A 21,742-nucleotide genomic window follows, 5' to 3' on the forward strand; every position below is an offset into this window, starting at 1 on the left:
CTCCAGAAACCTCCCTCACCTCTTCCCCAAGCCTTGGCCTCACCTCTCCCCTAGGCCTGGCCTCAGCTCACCCTATCCCTTTCTCTCACCTTGTTTTCTTCCACTCTTGCCACTCTCTTTCCATTCCATCAATAGTCCCCTCATGTTCCCACCTCAGGACCTTTGTACTGGCTGTGTCCTCAGCCTGGCATGCTCTTCCCCCAGGTGTCTACCTGGCTCATTCCCTCACCCCCTTCAGGTCTTTATTCAGTCACCTCAGTGAGGCCTCCGTCCTCACACACCACACACTTCCTATCCCCCTTTCCTGCGTTTCCTCCTTAGCATGTATCATTAACACACTACATGTTTTGCACAGAATGTCAGTTCCATGAGAACAAGGACTTTCTATGTCTTCTTTGTGCCTGTATCCTCGGCACTGGAATGGTGACTGGCATCTTGTAGGCTTTCAGCCACCCTCTGCCAAGAGAATGAAAGGGGTCTGTGCACAGAAATGCTCTGTGACCGGGGTCAGGGATCATGTGAGCCTAGTACAGGTCTGTGGCAGAGCAGTGGACAGCAGGCAGGGGTTCTGGACGGACCCCCTGGCTGCCCTGCCTCCGAGGCCACCTCCCAGGGACATGCAGATGCCAGAAGGCTCAAGTGGCCAGTGAGGGACAGGAGGGTAGCAACCAGAACCCCAGGGCCCATATGTGCCTCCCCCACCTGTGACAGGCCTTCTGGTCATGCTGCTCTGAATACCAGGAAGGAGGAAGGCCACCCTCGTATTCACAGGGCCACTGAGGCTGAATGAGGGGAAGAGGGAGGCTTGTCCAGGGTCCCAGGGGGACTCCCAGCTGCGGGCCCTTCCCTGGTCACGCTCAGGCCTGGTTCTCCTGGCTTAGCTCCTCCCACTGCGGGATGTCAGACACACTCAAGCCTCTCCCCTTTCTCCCTAGATGTCCTGTAATCTCAGCTCTAACCTGTCTCTCTTCCTACCACCTCTTCTCATGCCATAGCTATTTCTTCTTCATCTTTTTAAATATATGATATCTACAAACAAATATATACCAGTTATATGTTACAAAGCACAGTCATATAACCCATACATTTTCCCCGACTCCAGAACTAGAAAATTAATAGCTTGTACTACCCCACGTTCCTCCCAATCTCATCTCCCACGCCTCTATCCCTGTATCCTTGGAGGAACCATGCCTTCTTTTATTTTTTTTAAAGTAGTTTTATCACATGTGTATTCCCAAAGAATATGTCATTTTTTGCTTATTTGTCAATGGTGTAACTGGTGTCATACTGTATAGTCTACTGAGTTGCTTTATATGCCTCCAAAATTTTTCCATGTTGTTGCAGGTAGCTGTTGTGCCTTAGTTTTCACTGATGTATCAAATCTGTTGTATGTGACTGAACTGCAATGTAAATATCTGTTCCCCTGTTGATGGACATTTGGGTTGTTTCCAGTGCTCCCTGACCATCCACTTGGTGCCCCCTCCTCAGCCAAACCTCTTGAGGTGCCCACTCCTCGCTTCATAGCCACCTCCCTGCTGTGCTCTCAAGGTTCTGCTCACTGCTTCTCCTCTCACTAGTCCATGGCCCCAGCCATATCCACACAACCACAACTTCCCCAGTCTCTGTCTTCCTCTCTCTTCTGAGCTCCAGACTATACAAAAGGCATAATTATTTATTGAGCATTTACTCTGTGCCAAGCAATATTTTCAACATTGTATATATTTTATTTCATTGAATATGGCAGCAACACAAATGGTAGGTAATATTGATAGACTCATTTCACAAATGAGAAAACCAAGACCCAGAGAGATTGAGTAACTCGCCTGAGACTACACACTTCTTTTCCTTCAGGTCCCACAGACAACTCAAGCTCATCATGTCCACAATATAAATTATCATCTTCGTCTCCAAACCAGTTCCTCTCCCATACCCTGCTCTCAGTGGGGCCATCTCCAGTGCCCAAGGCCCAAGCAAGAAACTGAAAGTCAGCCGACTCCTGCCACATCCTCACCTACTCCTTCATCTCATCCGGACCCAAGTCCTGTGGGTTTTACCTCCTAGGTATTGAGGGAGCCCCTTCTCTCCCCTCACATCCCCCAGCACTGACCCATTAGGTGCCCTGCTGCTGCTGCTTCTGCATTATTGCTTCTCACCACACTCCCTTGCAGGCCCCAATCTCCCCCTTTTCCAGCAACCTGCACACAGCTGCTCACCACGTCCCCACCTCCAGAAGAAAGCCCAGCCTCCCCTGCCCCGTCCCCTCAAACTGTCAAGTGCAGCAAACTGGCCCCTCCTCTGCTTTGTCTCCTGCTCTGGGAAGCCGTCCCTGGCCTCAGCTTCCAGGCTGGGCTCTGCGCCCCGCAGTGTCCTGCAGCCCCTCTCCACCATTTCTTTTGTCCTGTCCCCATTAGACCACAGTCCTCAAAGGCAGAGAGACCCAGCCTCATCCAGTGCAGCAGCTCCAGTGCCTAAGCAAGGCCTGCACACAGGACGTGCTCAATAATTGTTGAAAGGATAAACACAAGCCATGACAGGAACCATGGGTGACACTGCCTTCTGAGTCCCAGAAAACAGGATGATTTCTTCCTGGCCCCAGAGTTGGGGAATCCTGGCTGCCCCACCTCCACCCAACCTATGGGCCTGTCCCCCAGATAGGAAATGAGGCCGTTTCCTATCTCTATACTGTTTGGAAGGATTTCTCTCTGCATCTTCCTTCCTAACTCTGGAATTCCTTAATGTGGAAGAGCTCTGGCACCAGGAAAAAGGAAGAGAAGTCTGACCCCTTACCTACTTTCAATCTACATCAGGCACTGTCAAGGGTAGGGCGTAGTTTTTCCCCTAAGGGAGAGAAAATTAATTCTTGGAAGGGGGAGGTGAAAAAAACTTACTATTTTTGTATAAAGCACAGATAGACATAAAGTACATAAACAGATAATACAGTATATCTTTAATGTTAAAATATCATATAATTAAGAAAAAATATCTGAAAGACTACTGGGAGGGGAGCAATAATGGAAAAAAGTTTGAGAAACTATCCTCACACTTGGGCCTTGTCTTGTCTGGCCCAAGGACTGGCCAAAACTTAGGGAGAGTCTCGAGTCCTATCCCAGAGCAGTTCAAGGTATCCTCAGAGCTGACCACCCCCCCGCCCCTCCCCCACCAGCTAGCTGTTCTCCTTTCCCCAAAACCATCCCTTTCCTACACGGTGCCTGAAAGTCCAGCTTTCTGTATCTGATATCTTTTAATGTCATCTGGTTCCGCCTGAGGCTGCAGGTTGGCCCTTCCCCATTCTCCTCCAGGGGGCGTCTCAGCTCCCGGGGCTGGAAGGAGTCTGAGATCTCTTTGCACCATGCTCCAGGCTTGGGCTACAGCATAACCCTAGAGTTCTTGAAAGAACCCAGGAGTGCAGCCCAACCACAGAAAGCACCCAGGAAGTAAGGGTGCCACTGTGGGATAAGGCCTTCATATTGGGGTGGGGATGGGGCTCACGAATAATCTTACTTAGAATTGCTCTATGTGGATGGAGTCACGTAAGGGTGTGACAGGCCAGACTGAAGGTCTGTTGTCGTTGGACACAGAGACAGGTGTAAGGGAAGAAATCTCCACTTGGGGAGGCATGGTTGTAGGCAACACACGTATTTTGCAGTCTTCATACTCCATGGGGTTCTCCAATATCTGGGGCTCCTGTGGGATGGTGGAGCCAATGAAGACCAAGTAGATGATCCCACCTAAGTAGGCACCCAGAGGCGGTGCCACCACTGGCACCCACCACCAGTCCTGGACCCTGCAGGCAAGAGGCAGAAACCTGGTGAGGTGGGTCAGGGAAGGGGCGATGCCTGGGATAGCACATGAATCCACCTCAGGCCGAGACAGGCAGGAGGGCCTGAGAGTAGAGGAATGACTCTCATCCTAGCCCAGGAGCCATCCCTGAGCCTGGGGCCCTGGTCAGCTTCACCCTGATTCAGGGACAGGGACACATCTGGGGCAGGATGTGCATCAGTGCTGGTCGGGGAAGAGCAGCACCCACCTCTGCCTCCCTCGGCCGCCTCGCAGCTCTGGAGGGCGCTCCTGTGCTGCTCCTCACACTGCCCCCATCCCTTCACATGCGGGGACCTCGCAGAAAACTCGCAGGAATGGGCTGGGCGGGGCAGTACCTGAAGACCTGGAAGCCCCAGCCAGCAATAAAGGTGAAGAAGCGGGGAGGCAGGTCCCGGGATGGGTTGATAGCATATCCTGAGTTCACGCCCAGAGACACTCCAATGATGACAACAAGGAGGCCGATCACCACGGCCTGTGTCCCTTGCTGTGCTGGGTTGTTTCTCTTGTCCGTGATGGCGAACAGACACAGCTGGAGCAGCCCCGTAAGTAACACCTGGGGAGTAGATGCCATGGTAGCCACCCAGGGCCCCAGCCCCAACCCAGGGGCAGAGACTTGTCTTGGTACAGTTCCCATCCAGAATTCTTGTCCTCTCGATGGTGAGGAGCTCCTGCTGTCCCTTTCCTGAGGTGGAGAGGGCCTAAAGAGGGGCACCCCCCTGGACCACTGACCTCATCCAGGAAGCCCCTCCACAATGTCATGTGGTCAGGAAGATAGGTGGCAAAAATGCTAGCGGTGGCTGTAGGACCAATCACTGTCAGCTGTCCATCTGAGTAGTTGAAAATGGCCGCTGTGGAGACACAGATTGAGGGTGAACCTACCCCTAGCTCAACCCCACTGGAGTCTCAGAAATAAGGTTGTAGGATGGAGGGGTGGGGAGCACCTCCAAGGCTTTCTCTCCCAGACATTTTCACAGGCCAAGACCCTGAGGTTGGATCTGCCCATATTTCAGAGGAGGGGGCTGGGGCCAGATAGTGGACAACCGAGGGAAGGAAACTCACTGTAGAAGAGGCCGTAGATGGTGGCAGCAGCCAGAAAGGAACCCAGGAACTGACCCAGTACATACACAGGAAACTTCTTCCAGGGCATGCGGCCTAGTGCACAGTTGGTGAAGGTCACGGCCGCATTCATGTGGGCCCCTGCAGGGAGGGCAAGTGGGTCGGGAGAATGAGAGCAGAAACCAACAAAAATAATAAATACTATTGAGAGCAACAACGATAATAATAAGGCAAGCATTTATGGAGTGCACTCATTTAATTCTCAAAAGGACCCCACAAGACAGGGACAACCATCTCCATTTCATCATTAAGGAAAGTGGGGTAGAAAAGTTAACAAGCTGCCGAAGTTGACCCAGCTAGTAAAAATGGTGGGTCAGGCGGCTCATGAGAGTCTGGGCGAGACAGTCAGAGGCAAGGGGTTTAGGAGAGTCTCCCTCTAAGTGGCCGGTGAGGGTAAAGTGCTGGCTGATTCGGACAAGGGGCTGGCTGGAGGTGGGCAGGGAGAGCTTGCTGCTCAGGTGGGGCGCAGGCTCACTCACCAGAGATTTTCCCTGCAATGTGCACTCCCATGGTGACTCCGAAGCCAAAACCCAAGTTGACACCAAGGAAGCTGCCGAATTTATCTCCTAGGACCATATGGGCCACGGCTCCAAGGCCAAACACCTGCGAGGGAGGGCCTCTGAGCGGACTTCCTGCCCAGAAGCCCCAACCTCAGAAGAGGGCTCAGAGCTCGGTTCCGGCTCCTCACCCTCGCTCCCTGGGCCTCCCGCATTGCCCTTGGAGACCCTCGGCCACGTTTTCTTCCTCCAGACTTCCTTCCTCATGACCCCTCCTCCCTTGCCCCTGTCAAGGCCTCTAAGACCTGACCAGTAAGAGCTGGGTGGGGTGCCATGTAAAAGGAGCCGGTGGAGCAGCAGTCAGGGGCTAACGGGCACAGCCAGGCCCCTGGACCCCAAGCCCGCCTGAAGTTCAAGGGAGAGGGCAGGGCTTCGAGGAGGGCGTGATGGGTGTGGATTGAACCCCTCAGAGCATCTCACACTCCAGCCTAGCCTGAAGGAAGTTGCTTCAAGGGATCTCCAAACTTCATGCCTGGACTCTGCCACAGCCCCCACCCATAACCATTGCCGCCCACCCTGCTCCTACACACATCGGCCCTGGAAGCCCGTGGGGTTCTGATACTCTTGCCTCCAGCAATATTTCCATTGCCCTCAGACATCATTCCTGAACTTGTAGCTCTTGTCCGTCCTTAACTGCTCGACCTCCTCAGGTGACACCCCCACTGACCCCTTTCACAGGGAGATTAGAGGCCTGAGGCTAGACGCTCACTCGACCTCCTTCAGCACCCACCTGAATCTCTGCCTATTCCTTCAGCTCTGGTACCTGCATCCAACCTCTCCCTCCCTCTGCAGAGGCCTCCCCTTGACTGGCTCCCATACTCTCACATTGGGATGTCTTCCTCCCTAAAAATAAACCTTCCCACGTCAGCACAGCCTCCCTGTCCAGCTGCACTCCTCGACAACCACTCCCTGTGTCAGTCAGCCTCCAGGAAAGAACCCACTGGCTGGTTCCTTTAGCCCTTCCCTTGGCCCCCTCCTCAATTTAGCTTCTGCTTCCACGTGTTACAGACACCGAAGAGCTCTCCTCTCCGAGAGCTACGGCCTCCTGATTTCCCAAAGGTCCCTTCAGACATCTTCTTACTTGACTTTTCTGACTTTGACCCTCTTAAGGACTCTCTGCTCCTGAAGTCCTTCCTCAACCTTATGACATCTCTCTCTCCTGCTTTTCCTCTTACCTTTGTAGCCTCTCCCTCTCCACAGTTCTTTCCCACATTCTTTCTCCTTCATCTGCCTCAAGAATACAGATGATCACAGTGCTCCATCCTCGGCCTCTTTCACATCTTACCCCAGTCACTCTTTGTGGGTCTTCTTACCTGGTCTATGGCTTCAGATATGCCTGCTGCACTAAAATTCCCAAAACCTCCACCTGGGAGTCAGATCCTTACTTCCAGATATGCATTGGAAGTCTGGATGTTACAGGAATATCAGGTTCTATGTTGAAATCTTACCGTCTCTTGGAAAATGTAATCCTCATCTGATGTTCCTATCCCACTTGGCCAAACCAGAAACTTGGATACCACAAATGAGAGAGCTTCCTCTCCCTCCTCCCCCACACCCAATAGGCTCTACTTACATTCTCCATAGATCTTACTCAGTCTCCTCCTTCCAGCCAGAATGACCTTTCTAACTCGAAAATCTGATCATGTCTGCCCCTCATTCAAACATGCACTCAGTACACCACCATTTAAGACCCTTTATAATTTCTCTCAGTTTCATATCTGCTCCAGTGTTCTGTATGTTCAGCAACAGTATTACTACTAAATAATAATAACCATTCATTGAGCACTTACTATATGCCAGGCACTGGTAAGAAGTTGTATCTATCACCTCCTTTAACCCTTATACCAACATATGCATTGGGTACTATTAGTCTCCCCCATTTGACAGATGGGCAATTTGAGGCTTGTCCAAAGTATACAGCCTGCACATAGTAAGCCAGGATTCGAATCTAGGCAGTCACCTATGCCAGACAGTCTCAAACCAACACCCACACTGTTCCCTGCATGCCATGCTTTCTTACACCTGTAGGATTTTAGATATGCTTTCCCTCTGTCTGGAATACCTGGTCCTAGATTCTGAAAAATTGATACTCTAAGGCCACACTCAGATGGCACCTCCTTTGAAAAGTCCATGTGTTTTGGACATAATGTTTCTGAGAGACCTCTAGATGACCAGACTGCTGGAAATCAAAGTCTAGATCTGTGTCATCCAATATGACAGCCACTAGGCACATGTGGCTATTATGTACTTAAAATATGGCTAGTCCTAATTAAGATCTGTAGGTGTAAAGTACATACTAGACTTCACAGGAAAAGGAGAATGTAGAATCTTATTAATAATTTTATATTGATAACAGGTTGAACTGGTAATGTTTTGGATATGTGGGTTAAATGTAATTATTAAAATTAATTTCATCTGTTTCTTTTTTAAATGTGGCTACTAGAAAATTTTAAATTACATATGTCACTCATATTGTATTTCCTTTGGACTGTTCTGTTCTAGAGTTTTTGAAAAAGAAAACCTGGAAAATTGTGGACATGAGGGCTACCTCTGAAGCCATCGGGGAGGATGAAGGCAGGTGACAGGACACAAGGTGAGAAGGTATCTAAGGGCTGAACCTAGAGCCGCACATCAGCTCTCATGAGTGGGTGTTAGAAACCCCAGCTGGAGCAGGTGTTGATATGAAAAAAGAACAAAGAGTAGGAGAGCATTCCTTTGGGTGTGACAATGCAGCGGTCATTAGTAATGTGGTTAGTACTGTATCATCAGGCCACAGGGACAAAGTCAGGTCCTAGAGACTGAGAGGTTAGTAGGTGGTGAGGAGGTGTTGAAGGTACCAGTGTAAACATCTCTTTGAGAACCTGCTTAAGAAGGGAGGGAGAGAGAACGTGTTCAATGAAGGGTCTCACAGGATGGAGGGATGTTTTGTTCTGTGTTGTGTTGTTTTGAGTAGAGAGACTTTGGTACATTAAGATTGAGAGAAGGAGAGGCTGAAAATAAAGGAGAGAGAAAAAGGCAGAGCAAGTACCTCTGGAGACTGGAGGAGTGAGACTGGTGCAGGAGTGGAAGGTCTTCCATGAAGGAGTAGGTGATGTACAGATGTACAGGTTAGTGAGTCTGGTAGTGAGAGGGAAAGGCGGGTGAGGAGCCAGACACAGGAAGCCCACCTGACGGTTTTCCCTGTGAAGCTGGAGAGCAAGCCATTTGCTGATCAATCAATCAATCAATCAATCACTCAATCAATCAATCAAAGAGGCAGAGTGCAGAGCAGCTTTGGGGAAGCCTGAGAAAAAAGTGAAATGGTCCAGATAGAGTAGGGGAAAGGCAGTGAGCAGGTCCCACTGTGTTCCTCAAGAGCCCCAGGACCGGTGCAGAGGGGCCCACAAGTGGGTCGGCTTAGAGCCAAGGGTAGGATGAGGAGTGGACAGGAACAGATGGGGCGTGGGGGTGGGGAGTACGGCCAGGACAGGCTGACAGGCTTGGGGGTGGTCAGACGGTGCAGGGAGGAAACCTGGCATGGAGGGTCTAAAGACCTTGGGTCCCCATTTCCAAGTAGGAGCTTAGAACTATTTGCTAAAAGGAATGAATGAGTGAATAAACCCCACACAATCTCCTGTGTCAGGGTTGCCGAGGGGCAGTCCATCCATCCAGCACACGTTTTGTTTGGATAACTTGGTTTTTATGACCAGAAGTTTCAGCTTTTCCCGAGAAGTCAGAGCCTGGGTGATGCCGGCCTGCATTCCAGCCTGCACGGCCACCGTCAGCTGGAGTAGTGGCAGCTGTCTTTGCACAAATCGGCCCTCTGCAACAGGCCCCGCCACTCTGAGGCGCTCCCTCTGGCCCCTGGAGCTTGTGAGTTTGCAACTCCTGCCCTGTGATTTACATCTGTTTTCCAATGTCCTGATGGTCCAGCTCCTCCCTTTCCTGGTCAGTGAATGTGGCCTAGACTGTCCAAGTCCCACCAGGAGTCACAAGGCCAGCCCCAAGGATAGCACCCCAGAGATTGTAGAGTGGAAATGAGTAGAATAATCCGTTTCCCTTACCCTGGCTGCAGTAAATGGGACTCAAGGTCACACTTGCTTTTCTAGCGAAAATTTCACCCTAGTGACTCACTGAGCTTCCTATCAACTTGACATGGCCCAACAACTAAAAATAACAACAACACAATGTCCTATATGAGCCCAAAGTTCTTTTATATATGTTACTTCCCTTCAGTCCTCAGAGCAAATCTGAATGTCAAATGTTTCTGTTCCGACTTTACAGATGAGGAAAACCAAGGTCCAGAGAGTGGTCTTGAAATGCCCAAAGCCTGAAAGTGAGAGCTTTACCTCAGCTGGGGGAGCATTAACAAGCCAGGGTGTTAGAAACCCTGCCATAGCTAAGCTAAGGGACAGAGCATAGAGATAAAGGGTCGAGACTGTAATATTACGCTGGACTGGATTTAATTGTAATTTAAAATGTGACCTTGGACAAGTGACAGTCTCGTGGGTCTTTAGTTTCCCCAACTAAAGGGAATTTGAGGATTTGGGAAGGTGTTGCATGTAAAGGGCTTAGCATCAGTGCCTGGTATGCAGTAGGTGCTCAATAATAATCTCAATAAAAGGAAGAGAAACACAGACCTGGGCCTCAATGTATGTGGGCGGTACCTGTTTTCCCTAAGAGCTCTCCAAGGAGTCACCCTCCTGCCTCCACAGTTCCAAGGTTTAACAACCCTCACGGGGCTGGAATGTTTTGTCATAAATGAATTACTTTGCCCTGGATTAGGTGAGACAGAATCCAGTGTTGTCTTCATAGCTTAGCAGCCCAGCAGGAGGGTGGGGAACGGGGGAGGGGAAAGGGCAAGAGGCAGGGAGGGGAGAGCTACTGAGAGCACTTGTCATAATGACCAGAGACCAACACTTGTGTCCTACATGCTTCCTGGGTGTTGGCTCTTGGCCTTCTTCACACAAGTCTGTCAGCTTGATGTTAGTGTCCTGTTTACCAATGAGGAAGTTCAAGTTCTGAACAGTTAAGATCCTTGTGGAAGATCACACTGCTGGAAGAGAGCAGAGCCGGAATTCAAGTCCAGCTCCCAGGAAGGTCTCATTCAGCACACTTCATCACTGAGAAGACAGGCTCTGAGCCACGGAGAGACCTTCCCAAGGCCAGATAGTGACTCAGTGGCAGGATCAGGATAAGAAGCCAGGTGTCCAGAGGCCCCTGGCTCTGTGAACCCCATCATCTCCTGCCCTGTGACTCGTTGCACACACACCACACACACTACCTCTCTTTCCCCCATTGCCTCTGACGTGTTCCTGACCGTCTTTGCTTCCCTTCCCAGAGGCTGCCCCTTCTTTTCATTGACTTGTGCCCTCCGTACATAGAAACAAGCATGGCTACAGCTTAAGGGCACAGGCTGGCTGCGGGAAGTGGCAGCGCTGAAGCAGGTGGAGAGAGAGGACGTTTACAAGAAACCTTACAAGAAACCTCCTGCTTGCAGTCCGGTGTCTGTCCCATCATCCACTGAAAGAGCCCTGGCCGAGGTCCCCAATGACCTCCATGTCACCAATCCCCACAGACCCGTGTCAGTGTCACCTTTTCTGGCCTGTCTGCAGCCTCTCATCTTGGTGACCACTCCCTCCTGTGGACACCACACACACACTTCTGTAACCTGGTCTCCCCCCATCTTTTCCTCCCAGCTGTCCAGCCAGTACTTCTCAGGACGCTCTGTGTGCCCCTCTTCATCCTCCAAGGCTCTGCCCTCAACTTACTTTCTTTTCCTATACACTCTCACTGGACAGTTTATATAATCACCATCCCTATTCTGATGAACTCTAACTCTACTTCCAGCCCAACCCGCTCTCTTGAGCTCTAGTCTTATATATCCTACCGCCCCCCAGCACCTCACCTGATCATGTCCAAACTGACCTCACCTCTGACCCTGTGCTGGGCCCCGGGCTCAGAATGGCTCCCTCGGCGCTTACCCCACATCTGTGGCTTGCAAAGCCTTGATTCCATCTTGTACAAATGCCTCAAACATGTCCTTTCTTCTCCGTCCCTGGACCAGTCAACACCCTCTTTCTATCTTAGGTTATTGCAACAGTGTCTTAACTGGTTCTGCTCCCTCCAGCCTTGCCCATTCTGCTGAGGCTCCACACCGCACCCAGATTTTCCTTATAAATCCAAATCTGATCATATCATTCTGCTGCGTGAAAGCCTGCAGTGTCTCTGTTATTGCCTTCAAGATTAATTCTCAAAGCCTGACACTCAGTGTTCTCTCCAATCTCTTTCCTCTTGCTTTCCCTTCTTCCCATTTCCAGCCATGCCTTCTGACATCACCCAGCCCATGGTTTTGTTCTGTCCCCACATATTACGAGCCCTTTCTGTTCAAAAAGACGTGGTGACAGAGCTCTCACCTTACTTTCCTATCAGGCTCCCAGCTCAGAGGCCGGGGCATGGGCAATGTGACCCGGGGGTTCAGCAGTGGGAAGGGGGTTGTGGATTGCCCTTACTGAGCCCCACCCTCCTAGGGTTCATGCCCCTTCCTCAGAGCTCACCCACCCTGTGCCACACACCCACTCACCATCATGACATACGTGCTGATGAGCTCGGCCAGGAACTCGCGCACCAATTCCTTCCGCAGTATTGCCTGGGCCCGTACTACCACAGGCGAGGAGACCATCCTGGAATTGCAGGGGGACCTGAAGCAGCAGCCTGAGCCCATGGGCAGAAGTGAGACAGGTGCGCTTGCTGCCCATCAGCCTTCAGCTCCGGGCTGGGTTAATGGGTAACCCAGCAGCCTACACACACCTCCTCTTGCCCAGGGCAGCCGGGACTCCTGAGAGCCACAGGGATGTGGAGAGGGACTGGGGGTCCATGGCCAGGCCAGGCCCCTTCTTCCTTCTGCTGGGGATTGGACCAATGAAACCACTTTGCGGAGGGGGCAGTTGGGGATCTGATGAATGCCATCCATGGTGCCAGTGAGCCTTGGGGGAGAAGCAGGTGGGAGAGAGCAGGCAGGAAAGTGGAGCTCAGTTGTCTGCCTGCCTGCCTGTCTGCCTGCCTGCCTGCCTGCCTGCCTGCCTGCAGGAACCAGATCTCTGAGGACACAGTCAAGACATCAGGTAGGACCTGGCAACCACAAGGCACTCTGCAAACAGCACAGGGTGGGGGCAAAGTCTGCACTCTCTAAAAAGCACTCAGGCCTGAAATATGCACCAGATTCTGCCAAAGATGAAGGGCCCGCAAAGTGCAGCAGGCACTGCAACCAGGTCAACACAAACAAACATTTGGAAGTGAGGAATGAATGAATGAATGAATGAATGAATGAATGAATGAACGAACGAGAGAGAGAGAGAGAGAGAGAGAGAGAGAGAGGAAAAGAGGGACTGGATCTTACTCCTTGATGTATTCTCAGTGTCTAGTGCAGTGCCAGGCACATAGTAGGTGTACAATCTATATTGCTGAATGAATGAAAATTGGGCAATTCATCTGTCTTACTTTTCACTAGATCTGCAGAACTTTCTACAGTGCCTGGAACATGGTAGATACTTGATAAATTGTTATTTAATAGACGCATGATTCTATGGATAGATGAAAAAGTGAGTTACACGTTCCAACGTCTGTTGGAGAAGGAGTTGGGGTCCAGAGGCTAAAGAGAAGGAGGGGTACAGATAACTGTAAGTGTGGCCTTAGAGCTGACACCAGACACTCACTACCTTACCCTGCTCAGGATAGCAACATCACTCTCCACCCCACCCCAGGCTTCCTAAATTTCCCCAGCCTCACAGCAGCAAAGAGTAAGGAGAGGGAGAAATGTAAACCAGGCATAGATATAAAACACCATTTACTTTTCTGGCTGAGACCCCACGTTCATGTTTCACCTACCCCAGTCCTTGCTCTGTCCTTACCCCAGGGAAACAAACGCAGGGCTGTGCATTTGGAGGGGATGTAGAATTGCCTGGACAATCCCCTGGCTCCCATCCAACTCCAACTCCCATGCAGCATCATGTAGAGGTCCCCTTTCCCCCATGACCGACTTCTTCAGCCCCAAAGAAGAGCCTGTGAGCAGCCTGCGGCAGGCAGAGACCCAGCAACAGTCCTGGGAAGGTGCCAGAGAGGCAGAGGATCAGTGAACAGAGCAGGAAGTCAAGGACACCAAGAGAGTCTGGAAGCAGAGCCCCTTCCTCCTCACCACACAGCAGGTGGGACACGGTAAACAACAAATAACCCCCAACCAGCAACTGAACCAAAGATTTTGTTGAATGCCTTCTGTGCCTACTGTGTCAGGCACTGTAGTAAAGAACATTGGTGTGATCCCTGCTTTTAGGAAGAAAAGCCACTAATTAAGCAATTACTATAAAGTATGAGGAGTGATGACACAGGTGAAGAGTGAGCACCAGGGGATTGCAGGGAGGAAGCAAATGACCTAGAGGAGAGGGTAGGAGGCTCTCCCAGAGGAAGAGAAAATTAGGTCAAGAATAGAAGACTGGCCAGGTGAAGGGGCATCGGGAGGTGGGGGAAGTTCTGGGCATTGGAATGGCATGGGCATAGGCTTGCAGCTAAGACAGTGTGTGATGTGCAGAGGAATTCTGCAAGGATGGACTGGCCAGAGAGAGGAGTGAAAGTAGCATGAGATGGGCAGAAAGGGCACAGGGCCAGGTGGTAGGAGGCCTCAAGGCCCACGTTGGGGAGTCTGAACCCAACCCAGACAGCCAGGGGACTAGGTCCATCTTCTATGGAGGCTGGGATGAGGGAGCAGGCGTCGAGCTGTGGTGAACAATCAGGAAGCTTCTGCCACAGACAGGCTGAGAGGTAATGGCAGCCTGAGCCAAGAAGGTGCCATGGAGATGGCTAGAAGACAGTCAAACTGACAGACCTTGGTGTTTGATTAGAGAGGAGAATGGAGAAGGACGAATCAGTGATGACACCAGATCCTGGCTAGAACAGCAAAGTGACACGTGAGACACAGGAGAGAAATTGCCAGCTTAGTTCGGAGGACCCGGAGTCCCTTTGCAGGCGTGTTGAGTTTGAGGATTCCCACCAGCACCTGGGTGGGGAGGACCAGTAAGGAGGCAGCTGGTCTTGTGGTCTTGTTTAGAGACATACATTTTGAGTTCACTGAATCATAACCGCCTCCATGGGCATAGATGAGGTAGCTCAAGGAGAGGGTGTAGAATGAGAAAAGGGTATCTAAGAAAACCAGCCTACAAAGAAACTAACAGGCAACCAGATAATTACCTAAGTATCAGAGGCTAACCAAGGAACTAAATAGCTAACAACTCACCAGCCAACTCTTCAGCTAACTAATCAATTTGGCAACATAACCAACTAACTGACTCTCCTATTAACTAGTTCATTTAATTATCTAATCAACCAACCAACAGTAAATAATCCAACTAACCTCAAGCCAACCATTTAATCTGCTAACCAACATTTATTCATTCAACAAACACTTATTGAGCCTCTATTTATAAGTCAAACACCAGGGACACAAAGTAAAATCTCAGTCCCCACTCTTGGGTGGCTCCATCTAGTGGACAAGAGGGACAATAGCAACACCATCAGAGGTGAGAAACCCCTGGGCAGGAGGTGAGGCCTGAGGCTTAAAGAATGGGCAGGTGGTGGCCTACGTGGCCTCGAGGAAGTAGGGTGGTAGTGGAAAGAATAGTGAGAGTGAGCACATTCTAGATATTTTAGGAGTTTGGTGACAAAATGTGAGGCATGAGGGAGACAGAGTGTCAAGGACAAGGTCTGGACTTCTGGCTTGAGCAACAGAGGAGAAGGGGGTCTTCAACTGAGCTGAGGCCACAGGAAGAGGAGTGGGCTTGGGGAGAGTGGAGGAGGTTGTTTTCAACTGGGACTGAGTTGACTGTGGGACACTAGTGGATCTTTGGAAACAGGGTCTAATGCCTTGGAGAGAGTCCTGGGCTGGCGATAGCAAAGTCATCAGCACAGAGGGGAAGACCTGCATTCTCGCTATCCAAGAGTGCACAGACAGGCAAGTATCCCGGCTCACGGGGAGCTGACAGGCAGCAATGAGATGTAACGAGCAAGTACATTTGTGTGTTAGAGGTAGCGTGTCCTATGGGAAAGACAGCAAGGAAAAGGAGGTGGGGCAGTCAGGGTAAGCCTCACTGAGAAGGTACCATTTAAGCAAAGACACAAAGGAGGTGAAGGAGTGAGCCATGTGGGTAACCACAAGAAGAGTGTTTCAGGCAGAGGGAAGTCTTGAAGGACTCTGGGCATGTCTGAAGGGAAGGAAGGGAGGTCAGTGTGACGAGTGGGGAGAGTGGGGTTGAGGTGGAGGGAGGTCAGAGAGGGAACAGGGACTAAGTAGGCAGGGCCTTGGCCATTGCAAGGACTTTGGCTTTTATTTCACCCCAAAGAAGCCTTAGCCTGAGGGGATGAGAGGTAGTGAGTTCAGTTCATTGAGCACCACCCACATGGGAGCAGTTGGAACCCACTGACCCACCCTTTGATTTTCATTCAGGTTTTTCTGAGCCTCCCCTCACCCCAGGGCTCAGCCTGTGCTTGGCTATGGGCACAAGTCTGAGAGGCCCTTCTTCTGGGCCCCACAGGCTAGTGGGAGGTAAGGAGAAGGGGGCCTGGAGACATCAGCTGCCATGAAGGAGAGGCTGAGAGTGGGGCAGGGAGGGCACTGGCTGTTATGGGTGGGGGATGGGAGGCTGGCATGGGGGACTGGGTGGGTGCTTACCACCTCTTCCTTTTTGCTTCAGTCATATTCTGTCTGAGAGTTTTAGATGCTGTGGAGACAACGAGAGGTGATTAAGGCTAGAGGGCACAGAGTTTGGCTCCATATTCTCATCAGACCTCAGCCCCCACAGGAGAGAAGCCACAGGGACAGGTCCTGTCAGTTCCAATCCCTCAACCCAGCCAAGCTGGAAGGGGATGGGAAGGCGGGTGTGCTTCAGCCAATGGGAAAAGGCCTTGGAGTCCCACCTCCTATACCTATACTGACTTCAAGACCCCTGACCTCTGGAACAGGCCCTTCAGAGTTCCTCCAGACCTTCCCAAGTCTGCAACCCAGCTTTGGACAGTGGACATGCCCACAGACTCCCCTCCGTGGCTCCACCCTCACATATGCAGCTATTACTGCCTTTAAGCTCAAGCCCTCTTGCTGCTGACTTAAACTGTGACTTTTCAGGGCCTCTTCCTTGCACACATGTGCGCTCACGTACACACACACACACACACAAATACACACACACACAAACGATGAGGTCCTAAAAATTCAGTTAATTCATACCCCCACCTCAGAACAAAGTCTGCATTTCTCACTATTCCAGAAAAATTCCTCCTTGTATTCCCATTTGCCTCACAAACGACAGCACCAAACAAAACCCTTGAGTTTTCCCATCCTGTATATCCCCTTTGTTTCCTAGCCCAGTTCCCTCTAGCTGTAGCACAGGTTCACATCCCTAGCCCTGATTTTAGAAACCCTCTGGGGGCAGGGAAGGGGGACCCAGGGGAAGGAACCACTCCGGCAAAGCCAGCAATGGACCCATCTCGCTGACCTGCGTCCCTTCTGCTTTGGTCCAGTGTGACTGGTCTCTCCTCCCCGTCCCACCCCACTCCCTGCTGACAGCCCAGCACAGCACATCCTCCAACCCTGCTCCTCCTCGCAGTCAATTTACAGGTTAGGAAACTGAAGCGCAGAGAGAGTGCCAGACAGCAACTCAGGACGAAACCAGAACAGACATCCAGGCCTTGACCTTCAGCTGGGTTCCTTGCCTAGACAGTCCCATGGTCACCTCCTTCCCATATGGTCCCCAGGGAGTGGCACTCCCAGGTCTGGGCCCCAGGGAGCCCCCTGTTTCAGCCCTGCCTGGAGCCAGACTCACTCTGCTGAAGTGCCTTAGGTCTCTCAGCGTCCGCCTTGGAGGCTTCTCAGTGACAGCAGGTCTTGGTCTTCCTCCCTGAATGTCCCAGGTTCTGGCTACTCCTGCAGCTAGGACTCCGCTGTGTCCCCAATCTAGGCCCCACCTCTCAGCCTTCCTTGGGGTGGCTCCGACTCCAAGTGCTGCTCTGCTCTGTTCCTCCAGGGGAGAGGTCAGTGGGGCAGGGTTTTGGCCTGGGCCACTTGAGCCAAGTCCTGTCACACTGCCTGAAATAGCATCCGTTCTCCCGCCAGCAGCGTCAAGGAGACCGGGTTCTAAGGCAGCTCTTATGAGGTCAGAGGTAGAACTCTGGGTGGGCGCTGGGCTTCATGGTTCCAGAGGAAGGGCCTGTCCTCCAAGCCGGGTGTCCAGCCTGGAGCCAGAGGAAACTCCTCCCAGGCCCCAGATCTGGGGAGGCTGCTGAGCCCCTGGCTGTGGGGAGAGCTGCACAGAATAGGGACTGAAAAGTTCTGGAGATCAATGGCCAGTTGGAGGAGTTGGGGAGGAGACCCTGGGTCAGTCCTCAGGGAGCCCCCATCCTGAAGGAGGAAGGGGAGACTCAGGCCCTGGATTTCTTCAGTCTGGGGGGAAGGAAGATGCATAAACCATATTAGCAGGGAAACCCCAGTCTGAGAGGGGAGAGAGAAAGCCAAGCCCGCTCCTCTGGGCACCCTCGACTGGGGTGGAGAAGAAGGAGCCTGGGTCTCATCCCCTGGAAGCCCCCATCTGAGCAGTGGAGGGGGCATCCTAGGCCCCATCTCGAAAACACTTCCCTTGGGGATGGCCATTGAAGCCTCTGTGAAGGAACCAAAGCCGACCAGAGTGTGGGGCTCCGATCCAGGGCTACAGGAGCTCAGTTACTGAGGTGGGGTTAGGAGCAAACCAGGGGACCAGCTGCCGTCTGAGAGAACTTCTGGAGCTAAGTCATGGCAGGGCCTCCAAGGATGAAGCAGTGTGAGATTTGAGCAGGTGACCCAGTGCTGAGACAAGGGAATGGCTGCTGGTCTGCACACTGTAAGGAAACCTGCCAGGTGGAGTGGTGGATGGTGGGCAGTAAGTCCAGAGAGCTTCTGAGGCCAGGAGGCAGTGTAAGATTTGGTTGCCCTAAGCCAGCCCTGGCAATAGAACTGTCCTCTAGAGGGTGCCAATAGACCAGGCCAGCTCTGGAACCTGCATGGCCCAGGTTTCCAGCCCAACTTGCCCTGCAGGTCACTCTGCAGGGAGAGACAGGGGTCAACTGCAGTCTGAGGGCTTCCTAGTCAGCAATTGTCCTTAAGGAATGAACTCTTCCACTGCGGCCCCCCACACTGAGGTTCCGCCCCTCATTCACCTTTGCAGACTCAAGTGGGCTCAAAATGCTAAGTCCTTCCTTCAAGACAGGAGAGATGTCCCCTTGACATGGGGGGACACCTGCCTTTATTCCTTTCCTGTGTGTGCTATTCGGATGAGGGTGCAGTTAAAGTCAAAAATGGAGCTGGGGGCAGCCGGTTAGCTCAGTTGGTTAGAGCGCGATGCTCGTAACACCAGGGTTGCCGGTTCAATCCTCCCATGGGCCAGCGGGAGCTGTGCCCTCCACAACTAGATTGAAACAACTACTTGACTTGGAGCTGATGGATCCTGGAAAAACACACTTAAAATAAATAAAAGTTTTTAAAAAAATTTTAAAACGTGGAACTGGGGTCTAGGATGAAGTCAGACCTTGGGAAAAGTTGGGTGGGGCTGGGATCAGGTTGGTGAGGGAGGGAATTGGCATCCATGTTAGATTCAGGAGTTAAGCCCTGGGCTCATTTACAGGGCTGGGTGCTGGGGACCAGAGGTGAAGACACAGTCCTGTCTCCCTCTTGGGAGAAATAGATAAATGGCAGGTGATTTACGATACATTGTAATCAAGTGAGGGGAATACAGGCAACAGCTAAGCCAGCCTGGAGGGGGGCAAGAAGAGATGACATGGGAGATGACTCCACCAAGGTGAGCAGGGGAGGCCAGCGTGGGGGTGGTGATTTGAAGCCACATGAAGCCCAGTGGGATTGTGAGAACACCTAATGTATTCTGGGAACTGTAAGTGGCTTGAAGAGGGCTGGAGAAGTGGGCAGGGGCAGACCATGAAGGGTTTTGTCTGCCAGGACATAGGATCAGACTTTTTCCCAAGGGCCTGAGGAGCCCTCGAAGGGTTCTAAGCAAAGAAAAGAGTGAAGTAGCCAGTCTGGGGTACTTGAGCCCCTGGAGCATCCAAGAGGCAGAGGCACAGTTGAGCCTGGACTTGGGCCAGGGGTCCACCTGGAGAAAGAACGAGGACAGGAGTTATTAGTGCCTGGGCATTTACCATGGGAGTCAGTGGGATTGCCAGGAAGCCCAAGAGAGTGGGGCCAGGGAGAGGGGCAGGATTCTGGGGACAGGAGGGTGGCTGAGAAGTAGCAGGTGAGGAGGGAGATGGAAACCCAGACACTGGGCTGCCAACAGGCTACAGGGAGCTCAGAGGGGTTATGACCCCAGAGTTGGGTGTGAGGAGGGGCCAGCCTTGCTGAGCTGGTGGGATGGAGGGTGGCCACAGCACTGAAGAAGTGATGGCTGAGGAGGCAGAAAGTTCAACTGTGGAGAGAAGAGAGGCAGCTAAAAGGCCTGTCAGGTTGGGTGTTTGGGTCTAGACAGAGCCTGGGGGGATCTCCAGAGCCATTGGGGATGGTGGAGGGCAGAGAGGGGACACCTGGGGTCCTGTCTTCACAGGATAGGCTCTCAGTAGGGCCACCAGATAAAAAAAGCACAAGACACTGAGTTAAATTTGAATTTCAGAAAAACAATATTCATAATATTTGGGACATACTTATACTAAAACACAACCCACTGTTTCTCTGAAATTCAAATTTGATGAGGTGTCCTAACTCTGAGCTGCAGGGAAGACCCGACCTTGTACACTGACTGGGTTTGAGACCTCGCTGGGCATCAAATTCACTGCACAACCTTGGCTCAGTCCCTGTCCCTGGGCCTGTGTCCTAGTCTGTGAAATGGGGTGGGCAGATATGTGGTCCTCCCACCCAGCCACTTGGCATCCACACAGGGCCCAGGAAAAGGTTTATGAAGGCAGCAACAGACCATTAAGTCGAAAATTAATTTGGTTGAAATAACAAATTGGTTGAAAATGCAATAGTAATATTAGTGTGCTACAGGGCAGTTTTTGCAAACTTTGGTGTTTCTTTGGGCATTTAGTCCCTCTTTCAGAAATTGTTGCGTTTTCTTATTCTAATTTTGGCTGCAATGCACTATTTTTGCTAGTGAAAGGTTGGAAATAACCCAGTGCTCATCAGTCGCCCATTTCTTACTCACTACACTAAAAATCTTACAATGTGCACTGGTAAATGGTGACATTAATGTTCAACGTAACTGAAAATTTAAATATTTATGAACACATAGCCAAACAAGTTGAGGAGATATAATTGTCTGTCACTGGGGTGGAAAATTTTTTGAACAAAAAACAAACAAAAAATCTCAGATCCTTTTATTCTTTTATTACCTAAAATACAAACAAGCCAAAAGAACCTTAAGAGACATGACACAACTGACTCCATGGCAACTACTACTAATATTTTGGTAAGTTTCCTTCTAATCCTTTTTTCATATATACACACATACACATCCCCTCCCCACTTTGTCAACAATAAGTAGAATGAAACTTACATAAAGTTTTGTACAGTACTTTTTCCACTCAAACATTTATTGAGAATATCTTTTCATGCCAATAGGTCTACATCCACATCATATATGTGGCTGCACAGCACAGGATCGCCTCCAATTTTAAATTTTTCCAACTCTTCTCTGTTATGAACAGCACAGGGCAGACACAGTTGACTGAAACCCAATTAGGAGTGAGCATGCAAATAGAAATTTTTAAAACGCAGGATGAAGAAAAATACCCACAAAGGCGGCCAGATGGCTCAGTTGGTTAGAGCTCAAACTCTTAACAACAAGGTTCCCAGTTCAATTCCCGCATGGGATGGTGGGCTGTGCCCCCTGCCCCCTACAACTAAGATTAAAAACGGTGACTGGACTTGGAGATAAGCTGCGCCCTCCACAACTGGATTGAAGGACAACGACTTGGAGCTGATGGGCCCTGGAGAAACACACTGCTCCCTAATATTCCCCAATAAGAAAAATACCCACAGATGCTAAAAGTAATCTGAACTCCCCCAAAAGTGTTGATGTGTAAACACTAATCATTTTCAGCTAATTTATTTCGACCAACATACTCTTTGATTAACTTACTTATCATGTAAACTGCTTTCAATCAAATTCTTTTAGACTTGGAGTTTTTCGGACTCTTTTGAGCCCTGGAATCCTTTGTATAACTCAGGAGTCTGTGGTATCGATCAGTAAGAA

At 50.9% G+C, this 21,742-nt stretch overlaps 1 protein-coding gene across 4 annotated transcripts; it reads right to left on the reverse strand.

The window, feature by feature from the left end:
• Positions 1-1,701: 1,701 nt before the first annotated feature.
• AQP7 (aquaporin 7) lies at positions 1,702-17,534 on the reverse strand. 4 transcript variants are annotated; one of them, XM_019734282.2, is made up of 8 exons: positions 17,336-17,534; positions 16,189-16,237; positions 12,055-12,154; positions 5,415-5,538; positions 4,879-5,016; positions 4,549-4,667; positions 4,155-4,372; positions 1,702-3,784 (listed from the first exon to the last, which is right to left on the reverse strand). In XM_019734282.2, the coding sequence occupies exons 2-8, from the start codon at positions 16,212-16,214 to the stop codon at positions 3,502-3,504; spliced, it is 1,008 nt and encodes a 335-aa protein (XP_019589841.2). In that variant the 5' UTR covers positions 16,215-16,237; positions 17,336-17,534; the 3' UTR covers positions 1,702-3,501. The 4 variants fall into 4 exon arrangements, with proteins under 4 accessions (XP_019589841.2, XP_019589836.2, XP_019589848.2 ...); XM_019734277.2 differs by lacking the exons at positions 16,189-16,237; positions 17,336-17,534 and having other exon boundaries at positions 3,352-3,784; positions 12,055-12,289; XM_074330644.1 differs by lacking the exons at positions 16,189-16,237; positions 17,336-17,534 and having other exon boundaries at positions 3,514-3,728; positions 12,055-12,299.
• Between the last annotated feature and the right edge of the window lie 4,208 nt (positions 17,535-21,742).

This window comes from Rhinolophus sinicus, linkage group LG04, assembly GCF_036562045.2.
Source record: "Rhinolophus sinicus isolate RSC01 linkage group LG04, ASM3656204v1, whole genome shotgun sequence".
NCBI classification, from domain to species: Eukaryota; Metazoa; Chordata; class Mammalia; order Chiroptera; family Rhinolophidae; genus Rhinolophus; species Rhinolophus sinicus.